The sequence below is a fragment of the Taeniopygia guttata genome, chromosome 2 (genome assembly GCF_048771995.1).
Source record: "Taeniopygia guttata chromosome 2, bTaeGut7.mat, whole genome shotgun sequence".
NCBI lineage: Eukaryota > Metazoa > Chordata > Aves > Passeriformes > Estrildidae > Taeniopygia > Taeniopygia guttata.
Genome location: NC_133026.1, coordinates 44,269,572 through 44,290,548, shown reverse-complemented (window position 1 = coordinate 44,290,548; position 20,977 = coordinate 44,269,572). Strand labels below are relative to the sequence as shown.

The window sequence follows — 20,977 nt, the reverse complement described above, 5'->3', positions numbered from 1 at the left end:
TGCAATTTTTGTTTGTGGAATCACTCTGCTAAGTCAATGTGCAAACAATGCTTGTGTGGCTCAAAACTGAGAGAAGTATAAATAAAAAGGATCCAGCAAGTCAAACTTGTAAGAAATTCCAGGGAGTGAAGAAGAACAACCTGAATTCCATCCTGACAGCTGCTGCTGGTGATAAACACAGCAAGGAAGCTTGCAATGTGAAGAGAAGGTTGGATTTTATCTGTAGGGATCCAGGATGGCTCTTCTGACAGAACCGAGATGCTTTTTAAGGTGCGAATCTATTCAAGCAACTTTGGAGGGGCCTGAAGATTTGAAAACAAATATCTTCCTTTTATCTGGAAAACATCACAGTTTGTCTTCCTTTTATCTTGTCTGAAAACTTACTCATCTGTTAATGATATCCTAATTTTCCTTTAAAAATGCCTTGGCTGTTTGACTTTTATAGATTGATCACTACGCAAATCTACTGATGCAATCATTCTCTCTCCTCTGCATTTATAGCCTTGCATCCATTAGATTTGCATGTATATATATCCAAATAAGCACTTGAATCTCTGAGTTTCTTGACAGAGCAATCTAATTGTTATAATTTATATCTTTTATTATAATAGCAACATTTCATTCCCAGTAAATTACCAAGTTGTTTTCAGTGAGTGCAGTAACACAACACTATTTCTCTGAGAAAGCAGCAAGAATCCTCCCTCTACCTCCTAACAAAACCCACTTGAGACAGCACCAGTTTGCAGCATCTGGGGGAGGCAGGGGTCAAAAGTGAAACCCCACAGAAGTGGTACACTGCCATCAATGATAAATATTTCTGAGATCCACACATGATAGTCAATATCATCTTAATTATAGCAGAATAAATTGGTTCAAATTAGCACATAGAATTAGGGGTTTTTTCATCTAGGTCTGTCTCAGTTGAAAAGGCAGTAGCTTGCCCTCCTGGGTCGCTGTTGGAGCTGCAGGAATCATCAAATACCTCATGTACCCAAGGACAATGAGGGATCTATTGGCTGTTACTCATCTGCCCCTGCACTCAACCCACCCAGGATACAGTCAGAAGTGATAACATGCCTGAGGCATTTGCATTTGTAGTTCACTCTACCATAACATCTCCCTTTGGTCAGCACTGTTCTCACACAAGATGCTGCCCCTTAAAAAGGTGCTGGGAGTCAGTGGAGCTCCTGGCCCTGAGATGATGCTTCCACATTCACTTCTCCAGATACATCTCTGACCATGGTCAGACACTGATAATATAGGTGTTTCCAAATGAAATTTTTGCTCTACCTAGTTTGCATTCTCACCCTGGCCCATTCAGCAGGCAAATGTCATAATAATGGCTTTAGGAATGGCAGTTCAATAAAACGGGAATTTGGTCCTACTTAGAAATCTCTAGCAGGAGGAACACATGTTCATGAAACCAAAGGTGAGATGCAAAACCTGCAAGTAAATGTGGGTAAAGGACAAATCTGGGAATTAGAAAACCAAAGCTGAAGAATTCATTAACCTTCTGGAACTCCTAGTTTAACATCCTGCAGGTTCAGTTCCCCTATAGCAAAACAAGAATAAAGCTAGAGTTCTCCTGCAGCAATTTTTGCTGATATTTCTCTATAGAAATGCAACATATATGAGCAGCAGTATTTTGGAAACTTAAATTGCCACACACTGACAATTCTTTTAGCATAACTTAACAGGATAAAAATTTGAGTCTTAGGCAAACCCCAGAAGGATTCTGAGTTTTGCAGGTCGAAATGAGGATCTTTCATATCTTTTTCCTGTTCATAAAGGCATGAGGTTAAGAGAAAACTTCAAATTCCTATAAAGTCAAAGAAAACAAACAGTCTGGTGCTCTGAGGAAATAGGAATAGGTTTCAGGCTGGAAACAGCGGGTGTAATCAGCATTTCTCTCTGTCACACAGACAGAACCCTTGCATCCTTTTTGCAAAGAAAAGGAGGGATTAAGAACACTAGCCCAAAGGGGAGGTTTAGATTATATAGTCTAGATCAGGAGCCCCTCCTTCATACCCTACAGAACAGTTCCCATTAGCTCACATGTGCATGATATTTTAAAGTAAGGTTATACAGGCTGAAAGGACACCTCAGGATATCTCAAGTTCAACCTCTTGCTCCAAACAGGTCCAAGAGGAGTTCAGACTAGGTTTCTTAGGACTTTTTCCATTTGGTCTTGATAGATACAGTTTGATTTCTCTCTTCAATGGGTCCAATAAGTTAATACTGATTTTGACAAGAGTCCTGCAGTCATAGCAAGCAACTAAAAACCAGAAGGCAGGTTACTAAGGCAAAAGCATGACTATGTAGTGACACTGTAAATGAGCACTTGCTAAAAAATTGCTCAGGAGCAGGCCAATGCAGTTAAAGCAAAAATAAAAACCAAAATCCATTCTGCACTCCACACACAAGATTAATAGTTTAATCAACAGGGTTATGTCTTGTTTAAATAACCTATCTTTCAAACCCTCTCATTTGGACCTTCATGGCAGTGTAGCTCACCTGATACCAATCTCACTCAAGGGTGACTTAACAAATTCTGTCATAAAAGTCTCTGATCAGAGAAGCACCCAAAAAACTGAGCCAGTGACTATGTACTTGAGAAAATTTAAAGCATCAGGCTAAGTGTCCCCTTGTTACACTACCAGATGAGCCAAGTTTAGCAGCAGTGGCTCAGCAATAACATTCAGGTTGATCTGCCCAGTGAACAACAAAACATTTCTTGGGAGTTTGCCAGAAACTGTTTTCCCAGCCTAAAGCCAGCTTGTTTCAGCTTCCAGAAGAACATGAATTGCCCCAAATGGTAACACAGACCAAGATGATGGAAAATGTTGCGTGCACACACCTGCATTCAATATTTATATTAAAACTTTGCAAAAAATCCAGTTTCATTGTGAAACTGGAAACCTCATCCATACCAGCTCAATTTTAGTTTTAACACTTGATTCACCTAACTCAAAACCTGAATCCTCCAGAAGGTGAAGGCAATGTATATATTTATCAGCTTAAAAGAATATAAACATGAATCCATGGCCATACACTAGGAGAGACATGCAGATCTGTTTTACATTACACATTATATTAATTACTATATACATTCTATATAGTATAGCCATAGCCATGAAGTTTCAGCACATAAACACACACAAAAACCCATGATCACAAATATATAGGCACTCACACATATTATTAATAATAGTAACAAATTACCCTCTTCTTACTTCTCTAAACAAAGGAAGCTTCATCACAAACCATCTAAAGGCAATAAATGCACCAGCAGATACTCAGCAAGTTTAAATAAACCCCACATAAAAACAATAACTTCTCATAAGCCAATTATATCTGCCACATACTCCAGGCTAGGAAAGGGTAGACCTTTGTAACTATGTTTTTCTTAGTTACTATTTAATAATACACAATAATTTTTAATAATAAGCATGGAAATAACTAACATTTTAAAAGCATGTAATTTATTGGTGATTTTCTTCCTTTGCTACTTGTTGGAAATTTAATTTGTTCATGAGATCTAACAAAAAAAGTTTCCACTGTATTTAAGGAATATTTTTTAATGAATGAGAATCAAGATGTTTCTGAAGACATTCTGGCCTGTTGCCTTAAGATTTGACACTTAAGTGTATTGATAGCACATTTCAAAATGAGACATCATAAAAGCAAATTTGGATAATTTAGAGAGACAGCCCAGAATTTTTCTTCAACAAGGGCTTCTGGTACCTCTAAAACAGATCTTTTCAGCATCACTAGACTTACATCAGAAATCAAAAAGGTATAATTTCTGGCCTTGTGTGCCATCAGAGACTCGGACCAACCAAGTTCCTGAAACCATGGCTAACATAAAGTATTTACATGGCAGGGCTGCAGTCAGGTGAATTACTTAGCTGCTCACACACTTGCACAGCCTTACCCCCATATCTAAATACTTTTCTATTATTGAACTGAATTACTGACCTCAGATCCCAGGCTCAGCCCTCCTGTGCAGACTGGCTGACTTGCTGAGCTCAGCTGTGATGGATGCCTCATCAAACCACCCTGCTGGGAAATAACAAGTTTATTTTCTTCCGTCCCCTCCCGCACTAGTTTGGGGCTCTTCCTAAAGATATTTGCGATAAATGAAAATTTGGAAAACTCTTCAGGTTAATAGTACTAAGAGATTTTTCTCATCTGCTTTTGTTAACAAAGTGGGAATTCCAACTCCATCTCTGTTTTGTTAAGTACAGAAAAAAAAAAGAAAACAGATCCTTCAATAGCAAGGTATTTAATAATAGTACTTCAAAGAAAAAAGATAGAATAGATAGAATATAAAAAGTCTTCTATTAAGGACTTACACAATATGAAATTAATATCACAAATGACCTAGCATGTCAGTCATTTGGGATAAATGGAAGTTTAAGCCCTCAAATCCCTCTCCTTTTCTTTACTTCATTTCTGCTTTTTGGGGATGTAGCTCCAATTCTGCCCAAGAGAGCAGAAGATAATAATTCCAGATGTTAACACAGATGAGGCTGATGTAGGAAGTCCTTTGGCTTGTTAGCGTGCTAGGAAAAAGAAGAAATACCAGTTTCACACAGGGCGAGCCCCCACTCGTTTATCCAGCGTGCTGCCTCATCCAGAAGAGGCGGTAAAGCAGCCGGGCCGCAGGATTTGCTGTGCAGAGGGGCTGCCACAAGAGGGAGCTGCCATTGCACAGCTGGGCTCGCTCCCCTCAGCTGCCTGGAGCATCACTCAGCCAGAGCCTGGGACCACTGGGACCACTGCCTCTGCCCCGCCTGCTTTTCTCCAGCCCGTCCTGCACAAGACGGACGCCAGCTCCCTGAAATGTTCTCCCTTCCCTTGAGACCTCATCTCACCTCTCCGTGCCTTGTCAGAAGCCGTCCGTGGGCTGGAACTCATTTTGGTCGCACGCCACTGCTGAGGACACGCCGGGAGCGTGGCTGCACAGGCAATCCTGCTTTCGCAGGGGCACAGGAGGGATACAGCTCTTGTGGGCAGGATCTGCTCATCACAACTGTCCCACTGACACCGAGGAGAAGGAGGAAGCAGGTATATAAATGTACTAAAAGCATGATATAAATGTACTAGAAGACTCCCTTAGGATGCCAGATCATTGTAGTCCTCTTCCTCAAACAAATTCGTTCTGTTTTGTCTCAGCTAGCTTTCATGTTATGTGACTTCTGTCCTCCACCATGATGCTGCAATTTATTCTTTTTAAAAACTTACCTGGAAAACCTAATAAAAAAGTAATCCAGCATGTTTCATTAATATGGCTTTATCCTTCCAACAATGGCACAAAAGCCTGTGGGTTTGGACTTTCTCATCTGGTATAAATCAACCATGTACAGGGCTTTGATATCATTTAAACAGAGATATTAGTTCTGACTTCCAGTCACCCTGTTACCACTTCTTTTCTGACACAAGCAGTAACCTTCACAGGGACCATCTGACTCCAAAAGAGCATTATATGGAGACCCCTCAAAATCCTGGGCATCTCTGAGCCTATGACCCAGCAGGAGCCCTAGGATTATTTGGCACAAACCCACAGCTGGCGTGACTTGGCAAATCCTCATGGAAGTCACTAAAGCTTTAACAGTTCATAGCAGCAGAGGCTTTGGCTGATGCAAATGAAGGCAGAGCTTCTCTGGGAGCTTTTAGAAAGAGGTTAAAGCATGCAAGATCCTCCTGCCATGACCAGATTGTCAGGCAGCTTTCTCTCTGATTTCTAAATAAAAGAAAAAGAAAATAGTTGCTTTTCAGGCAAAGATATTCTAGAAAAAAATGTGTTTTGGTGGTTTTTTTTTCCCCCACAGAAATCTTCTCAGACCCAGAACAAAAGAAAGGGAAATCCAGCAGCAGCAACCCCTCTGTGTTTAGAGGGGCTGGACAAGTAAACAAAAAAGGTTCAACTCCTGTGAAGGGTGTTCTTCTGATCTTCTCACACTGTGACCTTCATTTATGCTCTTTCAGAGACCTCCTACAAAGCTGAGGGAACCATGCTGAAATTTTCTCCAGAAGAGCAGGAGTAAAAGGTGGAACAGGAGACCAGCAAAAATGTTCTGCCAAAAAAAAACTCCTACATCAGAATCTGTGCAAAAAAACATGCTTTCTTCTGGTTTTGCACATATGTTCTCTAAACCACAAGTCTTTTCATATAAATCCTATATGACATAATCTTTCTCCATTTAAGTCCTGCATGAGAGTGTTGACTCATTTCATGCTCTAGATTAGTCCAGAAGATTGTTGTTTTAATACTTTTCTCTTCTTGTCCTTGGAAATTTCACAAGAAATTCATTTTTGGATTTCATTTACTCTGCATAAATGGAGTAATGCGTTGGCAAATATGTTGTGTTGCCTCCATTCCCTAAAAGGAGCGTGGGACATGGGTAGGGGTGTCTATATCTGGCTAGAAATCAGAACAGTTTTACCAGTGCCACTTATCTACTCGTGCTGTGCCAGGTTCAAAGGACCGTGATGCACACAGTTTTTTGGATGAACCTGTTCTCCTCAAAGCCTGTCCCCAAAAATGTCAGCAATGAGCAGGGATGCCAGCACCACTGCTAAACACCTTTATGTTGTGTTTGGAGGACACTGACAAACCTGGATCCAGGATGACTCCAAGCATGTGCTGAGCCTGAGACATGGAGTAGGTGAAGATGGCAGTGATCTGGCAGATATTGGCTTGTGTTTTGCATTAATCTGGAGTCTTAATAACTGCAGTGTTTCCCACAAGGCTGCTGCAAATGGGGGGCTCTAATAGGTGATATAAGCACATTTGGGAAAAAAAATATTTACTGGTTCCTACATGACAAGAATTAGTGGAAGCCTATGAAAGGCTGAGGAGCTCTGTCCTGTGACTGATCTGACATTCCAAGATATCTCTCTGAGCTGGCACACCTCCAGGACCTGCCGGTGCACATCCTCCCCCTGTTTTGCTTTAGTTCTTCCTGACAGGGCACCTGAATTAGCAGTTCTGTGGCAGTTCTTCAGCTAAAAGAAGCTAATGGCTAACAGACCTCGTTGTGTTCCTTCACAGCAAACTCCTGGCTGTGCCTTGAGGTTAGGAAACAACAACAGGAAAGTAATAAAAAAGCAATAGTAAGTCTCTGAGGACCTTGTGCTCCCCATCCTGGGTTGGGATTACACAGATAAAGCTCATTTTCATGGGCCAAGCACAAGATTACAAGGCACTGACTTGACCATCCCCAACACCACAAGATTAATCTTGCACAACTTCTTCCAGTGGGACTTTGTCATCTTTACAAGTAACTAATGCCCACACTGAACAAAGAGCATAGGGCATGTATTTGGCATCATTTTACTGCCTTCAGCCACAGTCCAGACCTACCATTCTCTATGGGAGCCAGAGGGTTATTTTCAAAGTCTGCAAACAGGTGATAAATTTCTTTCCCAGATTACTTTAAGATAATGAGACTCTCTTTCCACATGTTTGCAGTCAATGCTGCAGGTGAGTCCTCTCTTTCTGAGCGTTTCCATGCTGCTCTGTCAGAGTGTGCTCCAGATCCCAGTAACAAAATACAGAATAAAACTACAGCATTGCAGAGATTACGTGAGGGCAAGGATGACCTCTGCATAGACAGATGCTCAGGTTAGCATGTAGTCCCAGGTGGATTTTCATGGCTTTGTAAGAAATTTGTTTTTGCAAAGTTAAACTCAGACATGGTCAAAAGTCAGGTTGGAGCTGAATCCAGTTTTATGAAACATGCCTGAGAGATCCTGGGAAACATGATTATGGTTGCTTTGGGTTTTTAAAAAGAATTCAGTTTTCTTTAACGGTTCAACAGAAGCAAGTAAGTGTTTGGAAGTGGTGTCTCCCTTTTAAATGTCTCTCTGACATACATTGTTAAAGTTGGCTCCAGCAATTCACAAGTTTTAGGTCCTGATCAAAATATGCACACACAGGTCAGGTATTATTGTTATTGCTCGAAAACCCTCTCAAGTAAAGATTACTTATAGATGAGATGAATATTGAATAAATGTAATCCATGGATTAATTAGCTAAAGCCCTATGTTAATCAGAAAGCAAGAAAGGGAGAAACACTAGCTCATTAAGCATTTACAAGTATGTTGTATGTGCTTCCAGGATTCAGTTACCCTCTCTCCATAACACAACTGTTTTTTATTTAACACTTGGATGTGTGTGAGACACCCAATGTCCTCGTATGCTAAAACTCAGAACTGCCAAATTATATAGTGTTAGTCATCACCAGTGTAAGGAGAAAAATACTAAATAACACAGTAAAATATATTTGTGCTACATTTTTGTATCCATAAACTGCATACACATGATATTTACATAAGTAATAGCTGGATTCATGGCTGTGCATTACTTATTCACACCTTTTGTGGAATAACTCAAGAGGTAAGAGACTCATCCACTAATCTCCTCCCCCCAGTCTATAATCCTAAGAAATCCTAAGCCCTGCAAGACACTCGATCCTCTTAGGAAAATCAGGCTCATGAGCTGAGGATGGTGGTGTGCTTGGTGCTGAAGCACTGCTGGTGAACTCCCCATTCATTGTATGGCTATGCAAGTCCTGGTGGGCCCTGCTTGGGTCTGCCACCTGTTTGATGGACACACACAGACATGGGAAGTCCCTTGGTGCCACCTTCCTTGCAGCCCATGAAGTGTCTTGATGCTCTCCCAGGCCTGCCATGCTGGGGTCTCATTGTAAAATTTTTGTGTATATTTTTCCTTTAATGAAGCTTATTCTACCATCAAAGATGGGTGTCAAAAGGATGTGAAGTGCACTTTTCTTACTTCACACACAGCATTTTGTAGAATATTCAACCATAAGGATTTTCTCCATTAATAATTTCATGTTGCAATATCTTTTTTCCTTTGAACCTTTTTTTTTTTATTATTTTTGACCAGTGCTATTCAGTGTCCACAAACTACAAGCAGACTATCACACCAGCAAAACCAGCCTGGAGGTACAGCAAGATTTCTACCGGCCTAATTCTGGGGGGAAATTACAGATCTCTGTGCTCACTAAAAAACAAGGCAAACAAGCCTGGCAAGACAACCTAAGAATTTTGCACTTTTTCTTGGTCTCATGTTACACTATTTTGTTACACTGAATCCAACTCCTCTCCTCCCCAGTCTCTGCTGCCCAGCCTCCCTCTGCATCACAGCCTCCAGCACTGCCTGGCCCACCCAAAATGTGACAGTGGCTCTGCAAGTCTGCCACGTTTCCCCACGGACATGTACCACAAAGAAATCAAGATTGCAAGGTTTCTCATCATGCTTGTGTGGCTGCACATCAGCCTCAGGGGGACCATCACTTCCAGAAGAGTCAGGCAGCATCAGATGGAGGAGGTTATTTATTTATCTTGAGACTCTTAAGGCAAAGGGAGCAGCCTGTCATATGCAAAGGGTCTGTTGCACCACAGGCTGAGTTGGAAAGGTAATGTAGGGATTTCTCCTTAGGGGTGAGTCCTTGGGCAGACACTTTAATAACACTCTTAATTAGGCATTAATTGCCAGGCATTATGCAACTCCCTCCTCTCCATGGGAAGGAGTCCAGTGGAGTCAGAAGTGTGAAAGATAAAGGTCCCTTCCTACGTGACAGTGAAATGCTGCCACCCAGCCTGTAACAGCACAGTTTTATCATGGCCAGTCCTACTACCTTGGGCAGTGTAGGTCCAGGGGAGCAAAGCAACATCCAAGCAGAGCTTATTGCAATTATGCTCATCCATACTGACCTGTTGCTCATGGGAATGCTGTGAAACAGGCCCTGTTCCTGCTCTCTTTCATATGCTGGCATGCCTCAGCTGTCACTCCCTCTGTGAGGGGAGTGCAGGGCACTCTTATCCCCCCACGTGGCAAGGGGTGCCCAGGGCCCCATGGATGCTGTGGAAACATCACACCTTGCCTCCACTGCTGTGCACAGATTGTAAAATCAAAGAGCAGGTGTTTCATCTCAGGGCAGAAGACTGGCCACACATTTTGGTAGTAAAATGAACTTGCAGTCCCCATTACTTTTCAAAATCATGTACTTGGTGCCTATGGGCATGCCAAGTGGCACAAGGAGCTTTGGAGCCTGCAGCTCCAGTGCAGATCACGGGTGAATCACTGACTCTGGTGGAGCAGAAACCAGGAAACTCAACTCTGCCAATGAGATGCCCACATGAACATACCCTGAACATGCAAAAAGCATCTGAGCATGCCTTGGTGGGAAAGAAGGGGTAAGGTCCATGAAAGGACAAGGGGTAATGGTTTTAAACTAAAATCAATTTAGATTAGGTACAAAGACGGTTTTTGACAATGAGGGTGGTAAAACAGTGGCACAAGTTGCCACAAGAGGTGGTGGAAGTCTTATCCCTGGAAACATTCACGGTCAGTTTGGACAGGGCTATTAGCAACCTGGTCTACATGAAGATGTCCCTGCTCACTGCAGTGGAGTTGGAACAGATGGCCTTTAAGGGTCAGTTCTTGCCCAAACCATTCTGTGATTCCTGAGGCAGAAGCAGTGCTATCAGTGAGTACAGTACCAGGGGGGTGGAGGGTGGGGTGTGATGAGCATCCACAGCCCTTTTGCCTCCTGCCACATGATTCTTCAGAAACTTGGTTTCCATTTAACTAGAAGGCCCCTAGATTCTCTCTTTGGGATAGAGATGCTTGGGACTGGGACAACTGAAGTATCTTGCAGAAGATCTGTTCCAGTAGCCTCCAGCAGCTGGGAATTTCTCCTTTTTTTTCCTGGAGCAGTATTAAATCAATGACCTAGCGATCACATTGGAAACAAAGCACATCAACATATAGAGTTACAGGTGAAACTCATTCACTGGGAAGACCTTCAAAAGGCACTATCACTGTCTTCAGACCCAGTCAAGCCCACTGGTGTGGGGAAAACACAGTGAAAATGCCCTGTGCAATGAACTTGTAGGGTTAGAACTGTTAATAATGTATGGGCATATACCATACATTATGCATTAAGCTCAGGAGAGCTGAGCTAAAGTCAAACATAGATCAAACAATCCATGGGATTTGACTTAAAGTATTTGAAAAGTGCCCCTGGACCCAAATTCAATGAGAAAAAGCAGCAGAGAGAGGTTTAGGCTGGCACGTCCTCAGTCACTACACCTGATCCAAAGCAGGAGTCATCAGCACATGTCAATGGTGGCAACAGCCTCAAGCTGATCTCTGCAACAGTCCTCTCTTTTAGGAGAGAAGGAATTAACACTCATCCTGTTAATCCTTGGAAAAAAGTCATTATGCCAGGTCCCTGAGGGACACCTGTGCAACCAGGGGTCTGCAGTATGTTTCATGGATGGTGTGAGGGTAAGCTCTCCTTTTGGGACACCAAGAGAAACCCCACACCAGGAATGCACCCTTGGGTGCTCTTTGCAGAAGCTACTGCAGAGGTAGACGATGCAGGTTTTACTCTGGGCATCACTCAGACAAACCTATTCTTGGCCCACTGAAAAACTGCAAGCTGCAGAATGCAATACAATACTTTGTGGTTCTAAAGGACCTTCCAAATGAGGGTCTCACATTAATTAATTAAGCCTCAGAGCATCTAGAAGGAAAATCTATCCTATTTTACCAGCAAGTGCAATGAGTATGCAAAGGTCACACAGAATAGAGGAGCAAAGGAAAGAGAGATCCTGGTATCCTGACTCCTGACTCTTTGCTGTATATATTAGCTCATGCGTCCCCTCCAAGGGACACGCATGGAGGACAAAAGGTGACCCAGAGCTTTGTCCCAAGGGGCATTGGCTGAGAGATTTAATAAGATGCAGGAGAATGATTAACAGGGTTACACAGATTGTCCCAGGTCAGTAAAGAATATGGCATTAAGAAAATTGATCCTTTGAAAGCCTCCAGCCACATGCTTATGTCAGAACCAGACGTGACTTGTGCCTGTGTTTCATACGACACCACCAAGTACCCACCAAAGGGCTTTCCTTCATGTATAAATAATGAAATGCAATGTAATGCCAACAGGTGCTTTTTTCACAGGGAGAAGGGAGAAGAAGGGAAAGTGTTTGGGTAGGCTGAGGCAGAGCCCAGGTTTTCCCTGCCTCTCCCACCCCTCCCTGTCCTCATGGCTCGTGAGCAAGAGGTCACTGACGGCTGGACGTGCCCAGCTGTCTGCAATGCCAAGGAGACAAGCACATGGGCACTGGAAGAGGGAGTAGCCTGTGTATGAGTGGGGTGTGTGTGCAGCGTAGCAGCGGTGTCTGGGCAATAGACAGGAGGCTGCCATGGGGAAGAAAAAGAAAAGTTCTCTACAGGTCATCCTGGAAGATGGTTGGTATCACTGTGAGATCATTTCAATTTGCATGCTGCCAAATACTTGACTAAACCTCTTGGGACTTCCTGAGCACACCATTTTGAATCTCTCAAAGATCATAAAATTTCAGTTTGCTTGGGCAGGAGACTTTTGTCAGTCTGCCAGACTAAAGTAAATATTAAGAGCATTGCTGTAGGGAAAGAATATAATGTATAATCAATAAGGGAAATTCTGCCAAGCTCAGCTGGAACTTAAGGGTTAGCTGTGTCAAGCATCTCATGTGTAAATTCCAGCAACAAATGCAATTACTCTTTGTTCTTTGTTTTGCAGCCGGAATAGAGTTTGATGGAGAAGTGGAAACTGACACACAGAGTGAAGGTAATGTAGAGATTAACAAATGTGGTCCTGTTTGAAATACAAGAGGTGATACCTTCTCTTTTTCTCTCTGACTTATGACTTGCTCTACAACACGAACTCTTACATGAGCTACTCGCAAGCAAGCAGATTTTCCCCTTGAGGTTTAAATTATAACAGTGATATGTAAAACGCCATTCTTAAGCAGTCTGGCCTCTTTTATCCATGTTCCCAGAGTCAGAGGCTGTCAGAGCCCACATCCCTTGGGAGTCAGCCCCTAGTAAATGAGGCACTGCAGTAAAGCACTCCTCTGTGCAGGGCTGGGGCTGCTTTGCACTGTATTGAAGTTCTGCTTGCCCTCCCTCTAATGCTTGCTTAGACTGTAATACACTGCAATCTTCATCAGTCATGGCCTCAAGAATATAATGATGAAAAAGGATTGAAGGAAGACTTATGACTGTGAGGGAAATCAGGAAAAGCCCATGACAGGACTAAAAACACCTTTAACTCTGCAGGTGTAGTATATCTGAAGTGAGAGAGCTAAGAGGTAAGACCATAACAGCACTGGATAGGTGATACAAATGTAGCTGTTGCTGCAAAAACAGTTCACAACTGTGTCTGTATTACTTAGAGAATTTGAGAAAGTAAACAGCAAACTACTGGAACTTTTTTTTTTTTTTTTAAATCATATCCACCTTTTCTGTATATGCAAAAGAGGCAGTAAGATAAGGGTAACAAAATAATGCTTCATATTTAACCTAATACTTGAGAGGTTGCAAATAAAAAAACCCTAGATCATTGGCCAACCAAAATGAACATTTTCCCAAACAGAACAGATGGTCCATTGATCTAGTTGATTGACCAAAATTCAGTTTAGATGGACCATTGCATAGTAACTAAAACCTGCATAATGGCTCCTGAGAAATTAATTGGAAGCTCCTACTCATTCCCAGTGTCAAATGGGACAACCACTACCTACTAAATTTTTACCACTAAAAACCAGAAACTATTTGCTTGTCATTAATTTCTGGGTTTTCACCAAACCAAAAATGCAAATAGTCAAATTCTTTTTTGCTTCTATTTTTCTCACCTTTTAGGCTCCTCATTTTACATTCTGGATTCCATTCCATCATAATTTTCTTCTTCCATTACAATATCTTCAAATCTTTACTTTTACCAGCCAGAACTGTTGGAAAATAATAAGCCAGAATACTCTGGAAAACTTAATATTCATTTTAATAAGCTTGGTAGTAAAAGAGATGGCGAGACAGGGACTTTTGAAAATTTTCCCCCCCTTTCCATAAAATTCTGCAATTAAATCATGTTCCACTTCAATCCTTTAAGCTGGAAGCATTTTTGACTTCTGGAAAGAGGAGGTTTTTAGTTTGCAATGCCAAAAAGAATGAAATGTGCCTCATTGACTATCTGGTATTTTTCTTCTCTGAGTAGAGACCATCCAATATAAAAGAAAACTAAGAGAAAGAAAACTGGATACTGTCTGTGCTGTGCCTTTTCTCTCTATAAATAGAAGAACTCCGTTCCGGGCCCTGAAAAGTAAACATCTTTCAAGGACATCACATCAACAAGCAAACTACACATTGTGCAACAGACTGCAATTTCTGTTTCCTTTGTTCTGGTGTGTTTACAGGTCAGGGAGATATCTGTGCTGTCTGATGGATGGGCTTTTGCGTTTGTAACTAATTTCCAATTCTCTTACGGTCACATACAAGTCGCTGGTGTGCTGAATCGCAATGTCTTAAATGAGAGTTGCACAACCAAAGAGTTCCACCTGGTTCTTGGACAGGACATAACATAAAGCCCATTGAGATCAACAGGCACCTGCTCTTTGAATTTGCCAGGGTTTGCTTCAGGTGTCCTGGCTGCCCATGCTCTTCTGACGAATCTTTATTCTGCCAGCATGGATTTCCCAATGTAATTGTTTATTTTATCACTTGCAGAAGATGAAGTAAAGGACAAGAAAACTAACAAACAACCCCTCAGGGAAACTGGCAGAGCAAGCAGGCTTCAAAGCAAAAAGAAAGAGAAAGACAAAGAAGAAAAAGAAGACAAAGAAGAAGATGAGAGCAAAGAGGAAGGCAATGACAGCCAACAAAACAGAGCTTCTAGGAGAACAAATTACCACAGGAAAAACAGAGATGGAAAAAAGGCAAGGGAGGAAGGAAGCCACCAGAAAGACAGAGGCAAAACAGCTCTCAACAAAGATCAAAAGGAATCAGAAAACAAAGAAAAGAAAACAACCAAGAGAGGAAAGCAGGGGGAGAATAAACAGAAAAAAGGTGGAAAAAACAGGTAATTAAACAATCCCTGACTACGGTGCCTTGTTCAGCTTGGCAGCGATATTGACATGCCAGTGGGATATGGATCACAATGGCAAAACCAATAGACTGCAAATAAGTTTCTACTCTCCTTAAGGAGACACAGTGGAAAACAGTGTAAAATGCCACAAAACAAAACTGTGTCCAAGTCATTACCATTTTTCAACCAGGATCAGGTCTATGCATGTAGTGGACTCAGTACCTACAGACAGGGGTAGAAAAGCACCCCTAAAGAAGGTACCTTGAGAAATTGGGGCGTTGAGACCTTTTGTTGTTGTTGTTGCTGGTCTATGGAAACATTCAAGTTAAAATGGATCCCTTGTGTTTTCAAGTCTCGTCCTCTTCCAAATCTTGCTTGTCCCAACCTTCAACTTCTCCCCATATCTCCCATTTTGTTATGAAGGCATGAAAACCATTTTTCCAGAACCAGCTGTATCCCTGGTAGCTGCAGGCAATGTTCTATAGCTAAAATGTGGTTCAAAACTTGACATTGAGTGAATTGTAGCAGAGCACAAATGGCTCCTCGTTATCCTGGCTGGAAACAGCCCTGCTCTGAGTGCAATGGGCACTGGCATTGCACTGAGCCAGGGGATGCTGAGGCACTGTGCCCACAACGGAGTGGAATCCCCAGGGCCAGCAGCAGTCTGCCTACCTGAAGCAAGGCCTTCCCTCTAACCCCTGTGAGTTTTTCTGTGTCCTTTATTTTGTGTGTCTTCCAGTACTTCTTCTGCTTCCTCCAACTCATCTGATGAGGAGTCACTGTCAGAAGAAGAGCTTGTGATGCTGAAGGAGCAGGTGGAGCAAAAGAAAAAACTGATTTCCACCATGAGGAACAAGCCCTGGAGGATGATGAAGAAGCTCTCGGTGCTCAGGTACCCATCAAAACGGGAACCCCCACTCCTGGGGTCTCTGCTGACTTTTGTCAGATGCACTTTGCCTTTCCTTGAAATGACATATTTGCTGCTGCTGTAATATCATAGTATCAGAAAAAGTGACCTGCAGAACCTGGCCAGCCTACGTGGTTCAAATGATCAGAGTTAAAATGTGCAATCTGATTTTCAGCTTCTGTAACCAAAGAACAGACAAAGTGCAAATCTGTTCAACTGATACCCATGGCCAGGACATTCTACCCTCGTATTTAAAACCAAATGACTCACTACAGTCAGGCTACTTGTTAAAGCAAACTCCGTACCCTGGCTTGCTTATTCATGTCTTTTGTCAGACAGAAATCAGAGCAGTGCAGTGCCGTGGTAGTGCGCAGTCCTGAGATGGGGCTTCTTGGAAAAAAGGCTGTATTATTTTCAGAAGTTTATGGAGCAAAGATAAATCTGTCACACAGCCCCTGATGAATGTGGGAACAGCTCAGGCAGCAGCAGAGACCCCTTAGTGCTGGGCAATGGGGGACAGTGGGGCAGAGCAGACCAGGGAAATCAAACCCCATAGGCTGACAGGGAATGGCTCACAATAAAACAGTCCCCTGTCAGGGCAATGATTCAGCTCCCAGTTCTACTGCTTAAGAAACCTCTGAAACCCCTTTCTACCAGGAGAGATTTCAAAACAGCTTTGCAAAGCACACATACATTTTTTTAAATTAAAAACCAAGCTATGTTAAACCATGACACAGCCCCACAGAGAGTGGTAATGTCCCTGCGCTTGCTGAGAGGTTGTGAAGAACTGCAGGGACTGTGCTACGAAAGCTGGCAGTCACCATGTGTCTTTGCTTCTCTCTTTTATGCCCTGAAGGCCAAGACCCATTCCATCTTCCAATAAAATCAGGAATTGTGAACTCTGCCAATTACTTCTGAAAATCTGGGTATAGGTCTATAACAGAGAAACTATGCTAAAGTAACTTGTCCACCTCACAGCTGTGCTATGAGCCTGAGCTCATAACAAGTAAATTCTTTTGGCCCTAAAATGCCAAACTTCTGTAAGAAAATAAAAAAAAAATGAGCAAAGCAGAGTTATTTCTGATGCATTTTTTTCCCTGTGGTGTAGGATACTGACAAAATTTCTATTTAGGATCATGTTTGAAAATGTACTTCTATACTGTCATCTTATTTCTGAGCTACAGCAATCATCAATACCTACTAATGAACCTAAACAAAACTGTGACACTGCTTGTGCAGGGGTCTCCAGAAAGACTCTCAGCATGCTGTACATTCATTAGATATTTTTGGTTGCATGAACTCAAACCTGAGAGAAGAAATTATTACCCCCATTGCACAGATGAGGGGTATAAAATACAAAGAGAAAGAAACAATATGTTCAAGACTTAGAAGTCTCACTTTAGGCTTGCAAATGAAGTCCCAGGTGATTTTTCCAAGGTTACAGGCTGACCTTGCAACTATTTATACCAAGTGGAAGTCCATCTTTCCTACAGGCTTAGAATGACATAAAACCTCCCGGCTCCTGAAATTTAATCTCTTTTCATTGGTAATGCCAATATACAATATAATTTTATTCACAAGCTCAGCATACTCAGCATAACAGCATCTACCTAGACTATTTTCTCTGTATTTCCCTTAGATATCCTAGTGTACAACTAGTTTCATTTTGCAGCTTGATTTTACTCCTGACTAGTGTAGACTCATTCCTTTGGAACTGAGATTATCCCCTTGGGCCGTCTGCACATCTCTGATATCTATCCTGGGAGGTGTTCATAAAAGGAAACTCTGCATCTTCTTGGAGTTTATTTCACTAGGCAGTGTTATTTTCTCCTTGATCAATGCACCAGGAGGGAGAAATTATAACAAGCATGCAGGCTGAGAGAGCTCTGCAGTGAGAGAAATGGGCAAGCTTTTAGTTTGCATCCAGAGAGAAGTGTGGAGCAAGATCTGGGGCAGTAACAATACTTAAAGCTAATATAAAACATTTCTATATGAATGTGAGTGCTCTGGGGACCTAACAGCTAATCCTGGGTGGGTGACTGAGCTCTACATGGCACAGCAACTGATCAGCAGAGAGCAGGTGGGGAGAGACACCAAGTCCCCACCTTCCTATGAGCATGGCTGCTTATCCCACTGGTGCAGGCAGGGGTGAAAAGCTAAAGACCCCTCTGCTGTTTTAATAACCTGCTTGTTTATATCCCAATTAGGGAGGCACAAGATTTTGTAGAGAAGTTTGAAGGAGCACTGGGAAAAGGAAAGGGCAAAAAGTTATATGCATATAAGATGATGATGGCGAAGGTAAGTGCTACAGCGACGTCAGCGAAAGGCTTGGATACTCAGTTATATATTCAGCACATTTTTAGGTTTATTGACCTCTATTTGGTGAAAGAGGCACAAGGAAGTCAGAATAAAAATTCCTGCCCACATCCAAAAAGTACTAGCTGGCTTCAAATCTATGACTCCTGCAGAGAGGAGGAAATTCACCCCAGCCTGAACCTCATTGTGACCCTTCCTGAAACAAGGGAGAGTTTACAGGAGCAGAGAAAACCATGGCTTTCTGGCTGCCATCTCCAAAACCTTGTTATGTGAGAAAAGAGATCCCTAAAGGGGAAAGAGGCCCTGACAAACTCTTGCCCTACCCCTGGTCCTGTAAAATTTCATCTTCTCCAGTCATGAGGAGATAAGAGGGAGAACGATGGCTGTGTTTTGAGACTGAAGTTGGTAGCCAAGTTGCATGTTGTCATGGAGATTATATTGAGAAGTGCAAAACAGAGCCAGACCTGAGATTATGAAATCAATGGGAGTTTAGCTGCTGGCCTTCTGAGGAAAGATTCAAGCGCAGTGTTTCATACAACTAAATGTTGCTTTAAATAGAGTTTGTCCTTAACCAATTTTTTTCAATCCAGAGGCAGGTCTGAATTTCCCACCTCTATATAATCTGATCAACCCATAGCACAGCTGCAGTTTTCCAAAAGCCTGGAAAGATTAAAACTCTTAAAACTCAAATCATAAATGTGAACACTTGGGAGTGGGGGGGGATTTTTGGTTGAAGGGAGTTTCTGAAGTAGTCCAAAAGGTAAGACCTAGACTAGAGTTCCTACTATGGACTTTACACCCACACCTAACCATGATACCTAACTCTGATATTAGAAAGCCCAGCTTTGGACCAGGCCCCTATTCAAACCTCTCTGCTCACTGCAGTGTTGTCTTGTTTCAGAAATGGGTGAAATTTAAGAGAGACTTTGAAAATTTTAAAACTCAGTGCATACCCTGGGAGATGAAGATAAAGGAAGTGGAGAGTAAGTTGAAGTTGCTGTGTGGTGGCAGTGGGACTTTTTAAGTCTCTAAGTTAGCCTTGTCTTCATCCAAACAATGTTCCAGCTTCCTAGCCCACAGTCTCCACTCACTTGGGACATCAGTGCCAAGCAAGGAGCACACACCCCTCCAGGTGTTGCTCTCTCCAGCACTTGTGGGGACTGTTGGGAGGCTCATGGGAAATGTGCTGGGGAGACCTGAGGGTAAAGGGTTGCTGAGCACAGTTTAACCCTCCTAAAATCCTAATCATGAAATGTCTTCTCTTTCAAGGTCACTTTGGCTCCTCTGTTGCTTCCTATTTCATATTTCTGCGGTGGATGTATGGAGTAAATCTTGTCCTCTTTGGGTTAATATTTGGACTGGTTATAATTCCAGAGGTAAGTGCTTAATTCTCCTTTCAGTAATATCTTGCCCTTTGCTTGACACAAACATAACATTGACAGGACAAATGCCTGATAACAGGCATCACTTTAGAAAAATGAAATGCCTGAGGGCAATTATTTACAGAGAGTTACTGGTACAGGAGCAGAAGTCGGGTTAATATCAGGAGACATAAAATGCTATCAAAGATCCTGCCCATCCAGCAGCTGAAACGGGGGCTCAACAATCTGATTCAAGGCTAGTTTTACATTTTGACTAAAGCGAAGAACATGACATTCCAATCCTAGGCACAAGATTTGGTCTCCACAGGAAATGGATTGTGCTCTGAAAATAATTAAGTACTCTCCATTTTGGGCCCTCTGCGGGGCATGGCCACGGGGCAGCAGCCATGGCACAGCCTCTCAGGGAATGGACAATTTCCCAGCACTTTGCCAACTAACACTTGCTTGGGAAATAACCCTTTTCTGTACTTCCAATTCATATGATTCACAAGCAGTTGTTTTATTTTTACTTTTTCTATTTCTCATTGTTTTTGGAGAATGAAAAGGATCTCATAGCCAACTTTATATGATCATTTATTGAAGAATTTTTTAATGTAGCCATTACAGCTCTGGCTAAATTACTCAGTGCAGTATTTAAAGGCTGTGCAATCCACAGACAGTGGCATCTGTTCTGTTCAATGCAGAATTTTATGGAGCAAAAATGCACTGCAGAATGTCTCCTGAGGACCGTGCTTTTGTTCTCCTTAATGTGCTTGCTCACACTATGGAAAGGGAAAACTCAGTTTCCCCCCAGGATGAAGAGACATAACCATTAGCACTGAACAATACAAATGTGTTTGGTTAGGAACTATGCATATGGCAGGATCTCTCCTCTCTGAAGTGTGCACACTGTTACTCACTGCCTACTGAGCTGTTACGATAGGGAGAGTAGCTGGGCAATAAACATTTAATCATAAATTATTTTGAGTATAATTAGATAGCCCTAAAAAATAAGTGATAGATGATACACTAGGACCTTTCTAGGCTATGAATGCTAATGAGATATTTTGGTATTGGCAGCAGTCAGCTTGTAAATATAATAATTCTCCATAGCCCTTGGCATTCTCTGTGTGGACTTCTACTGCTGCAAGACCTGCTTTGCATGGTGCCATAAGGACAGGCTGTGCCATGAAAACTATTCTTTGCATCTTTTTGTCATACTTTTTTTTTTTTTTTCCCCAAACCTAATTGCCCTTTACCTCACCTTGAGAAGGTCTTTCAATTCAGGACTGAAAAATACAAATTATATTGCAAGCTTGACCCAGTGCTCTTGACTTGTCTCAGAGGAGTAGGTCTGCATAAATAGATGAAGTTAATCCCTTTACTGCATTAGACCCATGAAGTTCAAGCAAAGAACTCCTTGCTAAACTAAGGACATTTCA

General features: G+C 42.1%; 1 protein-coding gene across 1 annotated transcript in view; it reads left to right on the top strand.

Moving 5' to 3' along the window:
• The first annotated feature begins 8,925 nt into the window (after window positions 1-8,925).
• LOC100224551 (transmembrane channel-like protein 2) overlaps window positions 8,926-20,977 on the top strand; it is a 35,658-nt gene continuing 23,606 nt past the window's right edge. Inside the window, exons 1-6 of the mRNA XM_072925809.1 lie at window positions 8,926-12,659; window positions 14,594-14,945; window positions 15,691-15,843; window positions 18,066-18,156; window positions 19,076-19,157; window positions 19,444-19,550. Coding sequence (XP_072781910.1) covers window positions 12,560-12,659; window positions 14,594-14,945; window positions 15,691-15,843; window positions 18,066-18,156; window positions 19,076-19,157; window positions 19,444-19,550 — 885 coding nt within the window. The 5' untranslated portion in view covers window positions 8,926-12,559. The remainder of the gene's footprint in view (window positions 12,660-14,593; window positions 14,946-15,690; window positions 15,844-18,065; window positions 18,157-19,075; window positions 19,158-19,443; window positions 19,551-20,977) is intronic.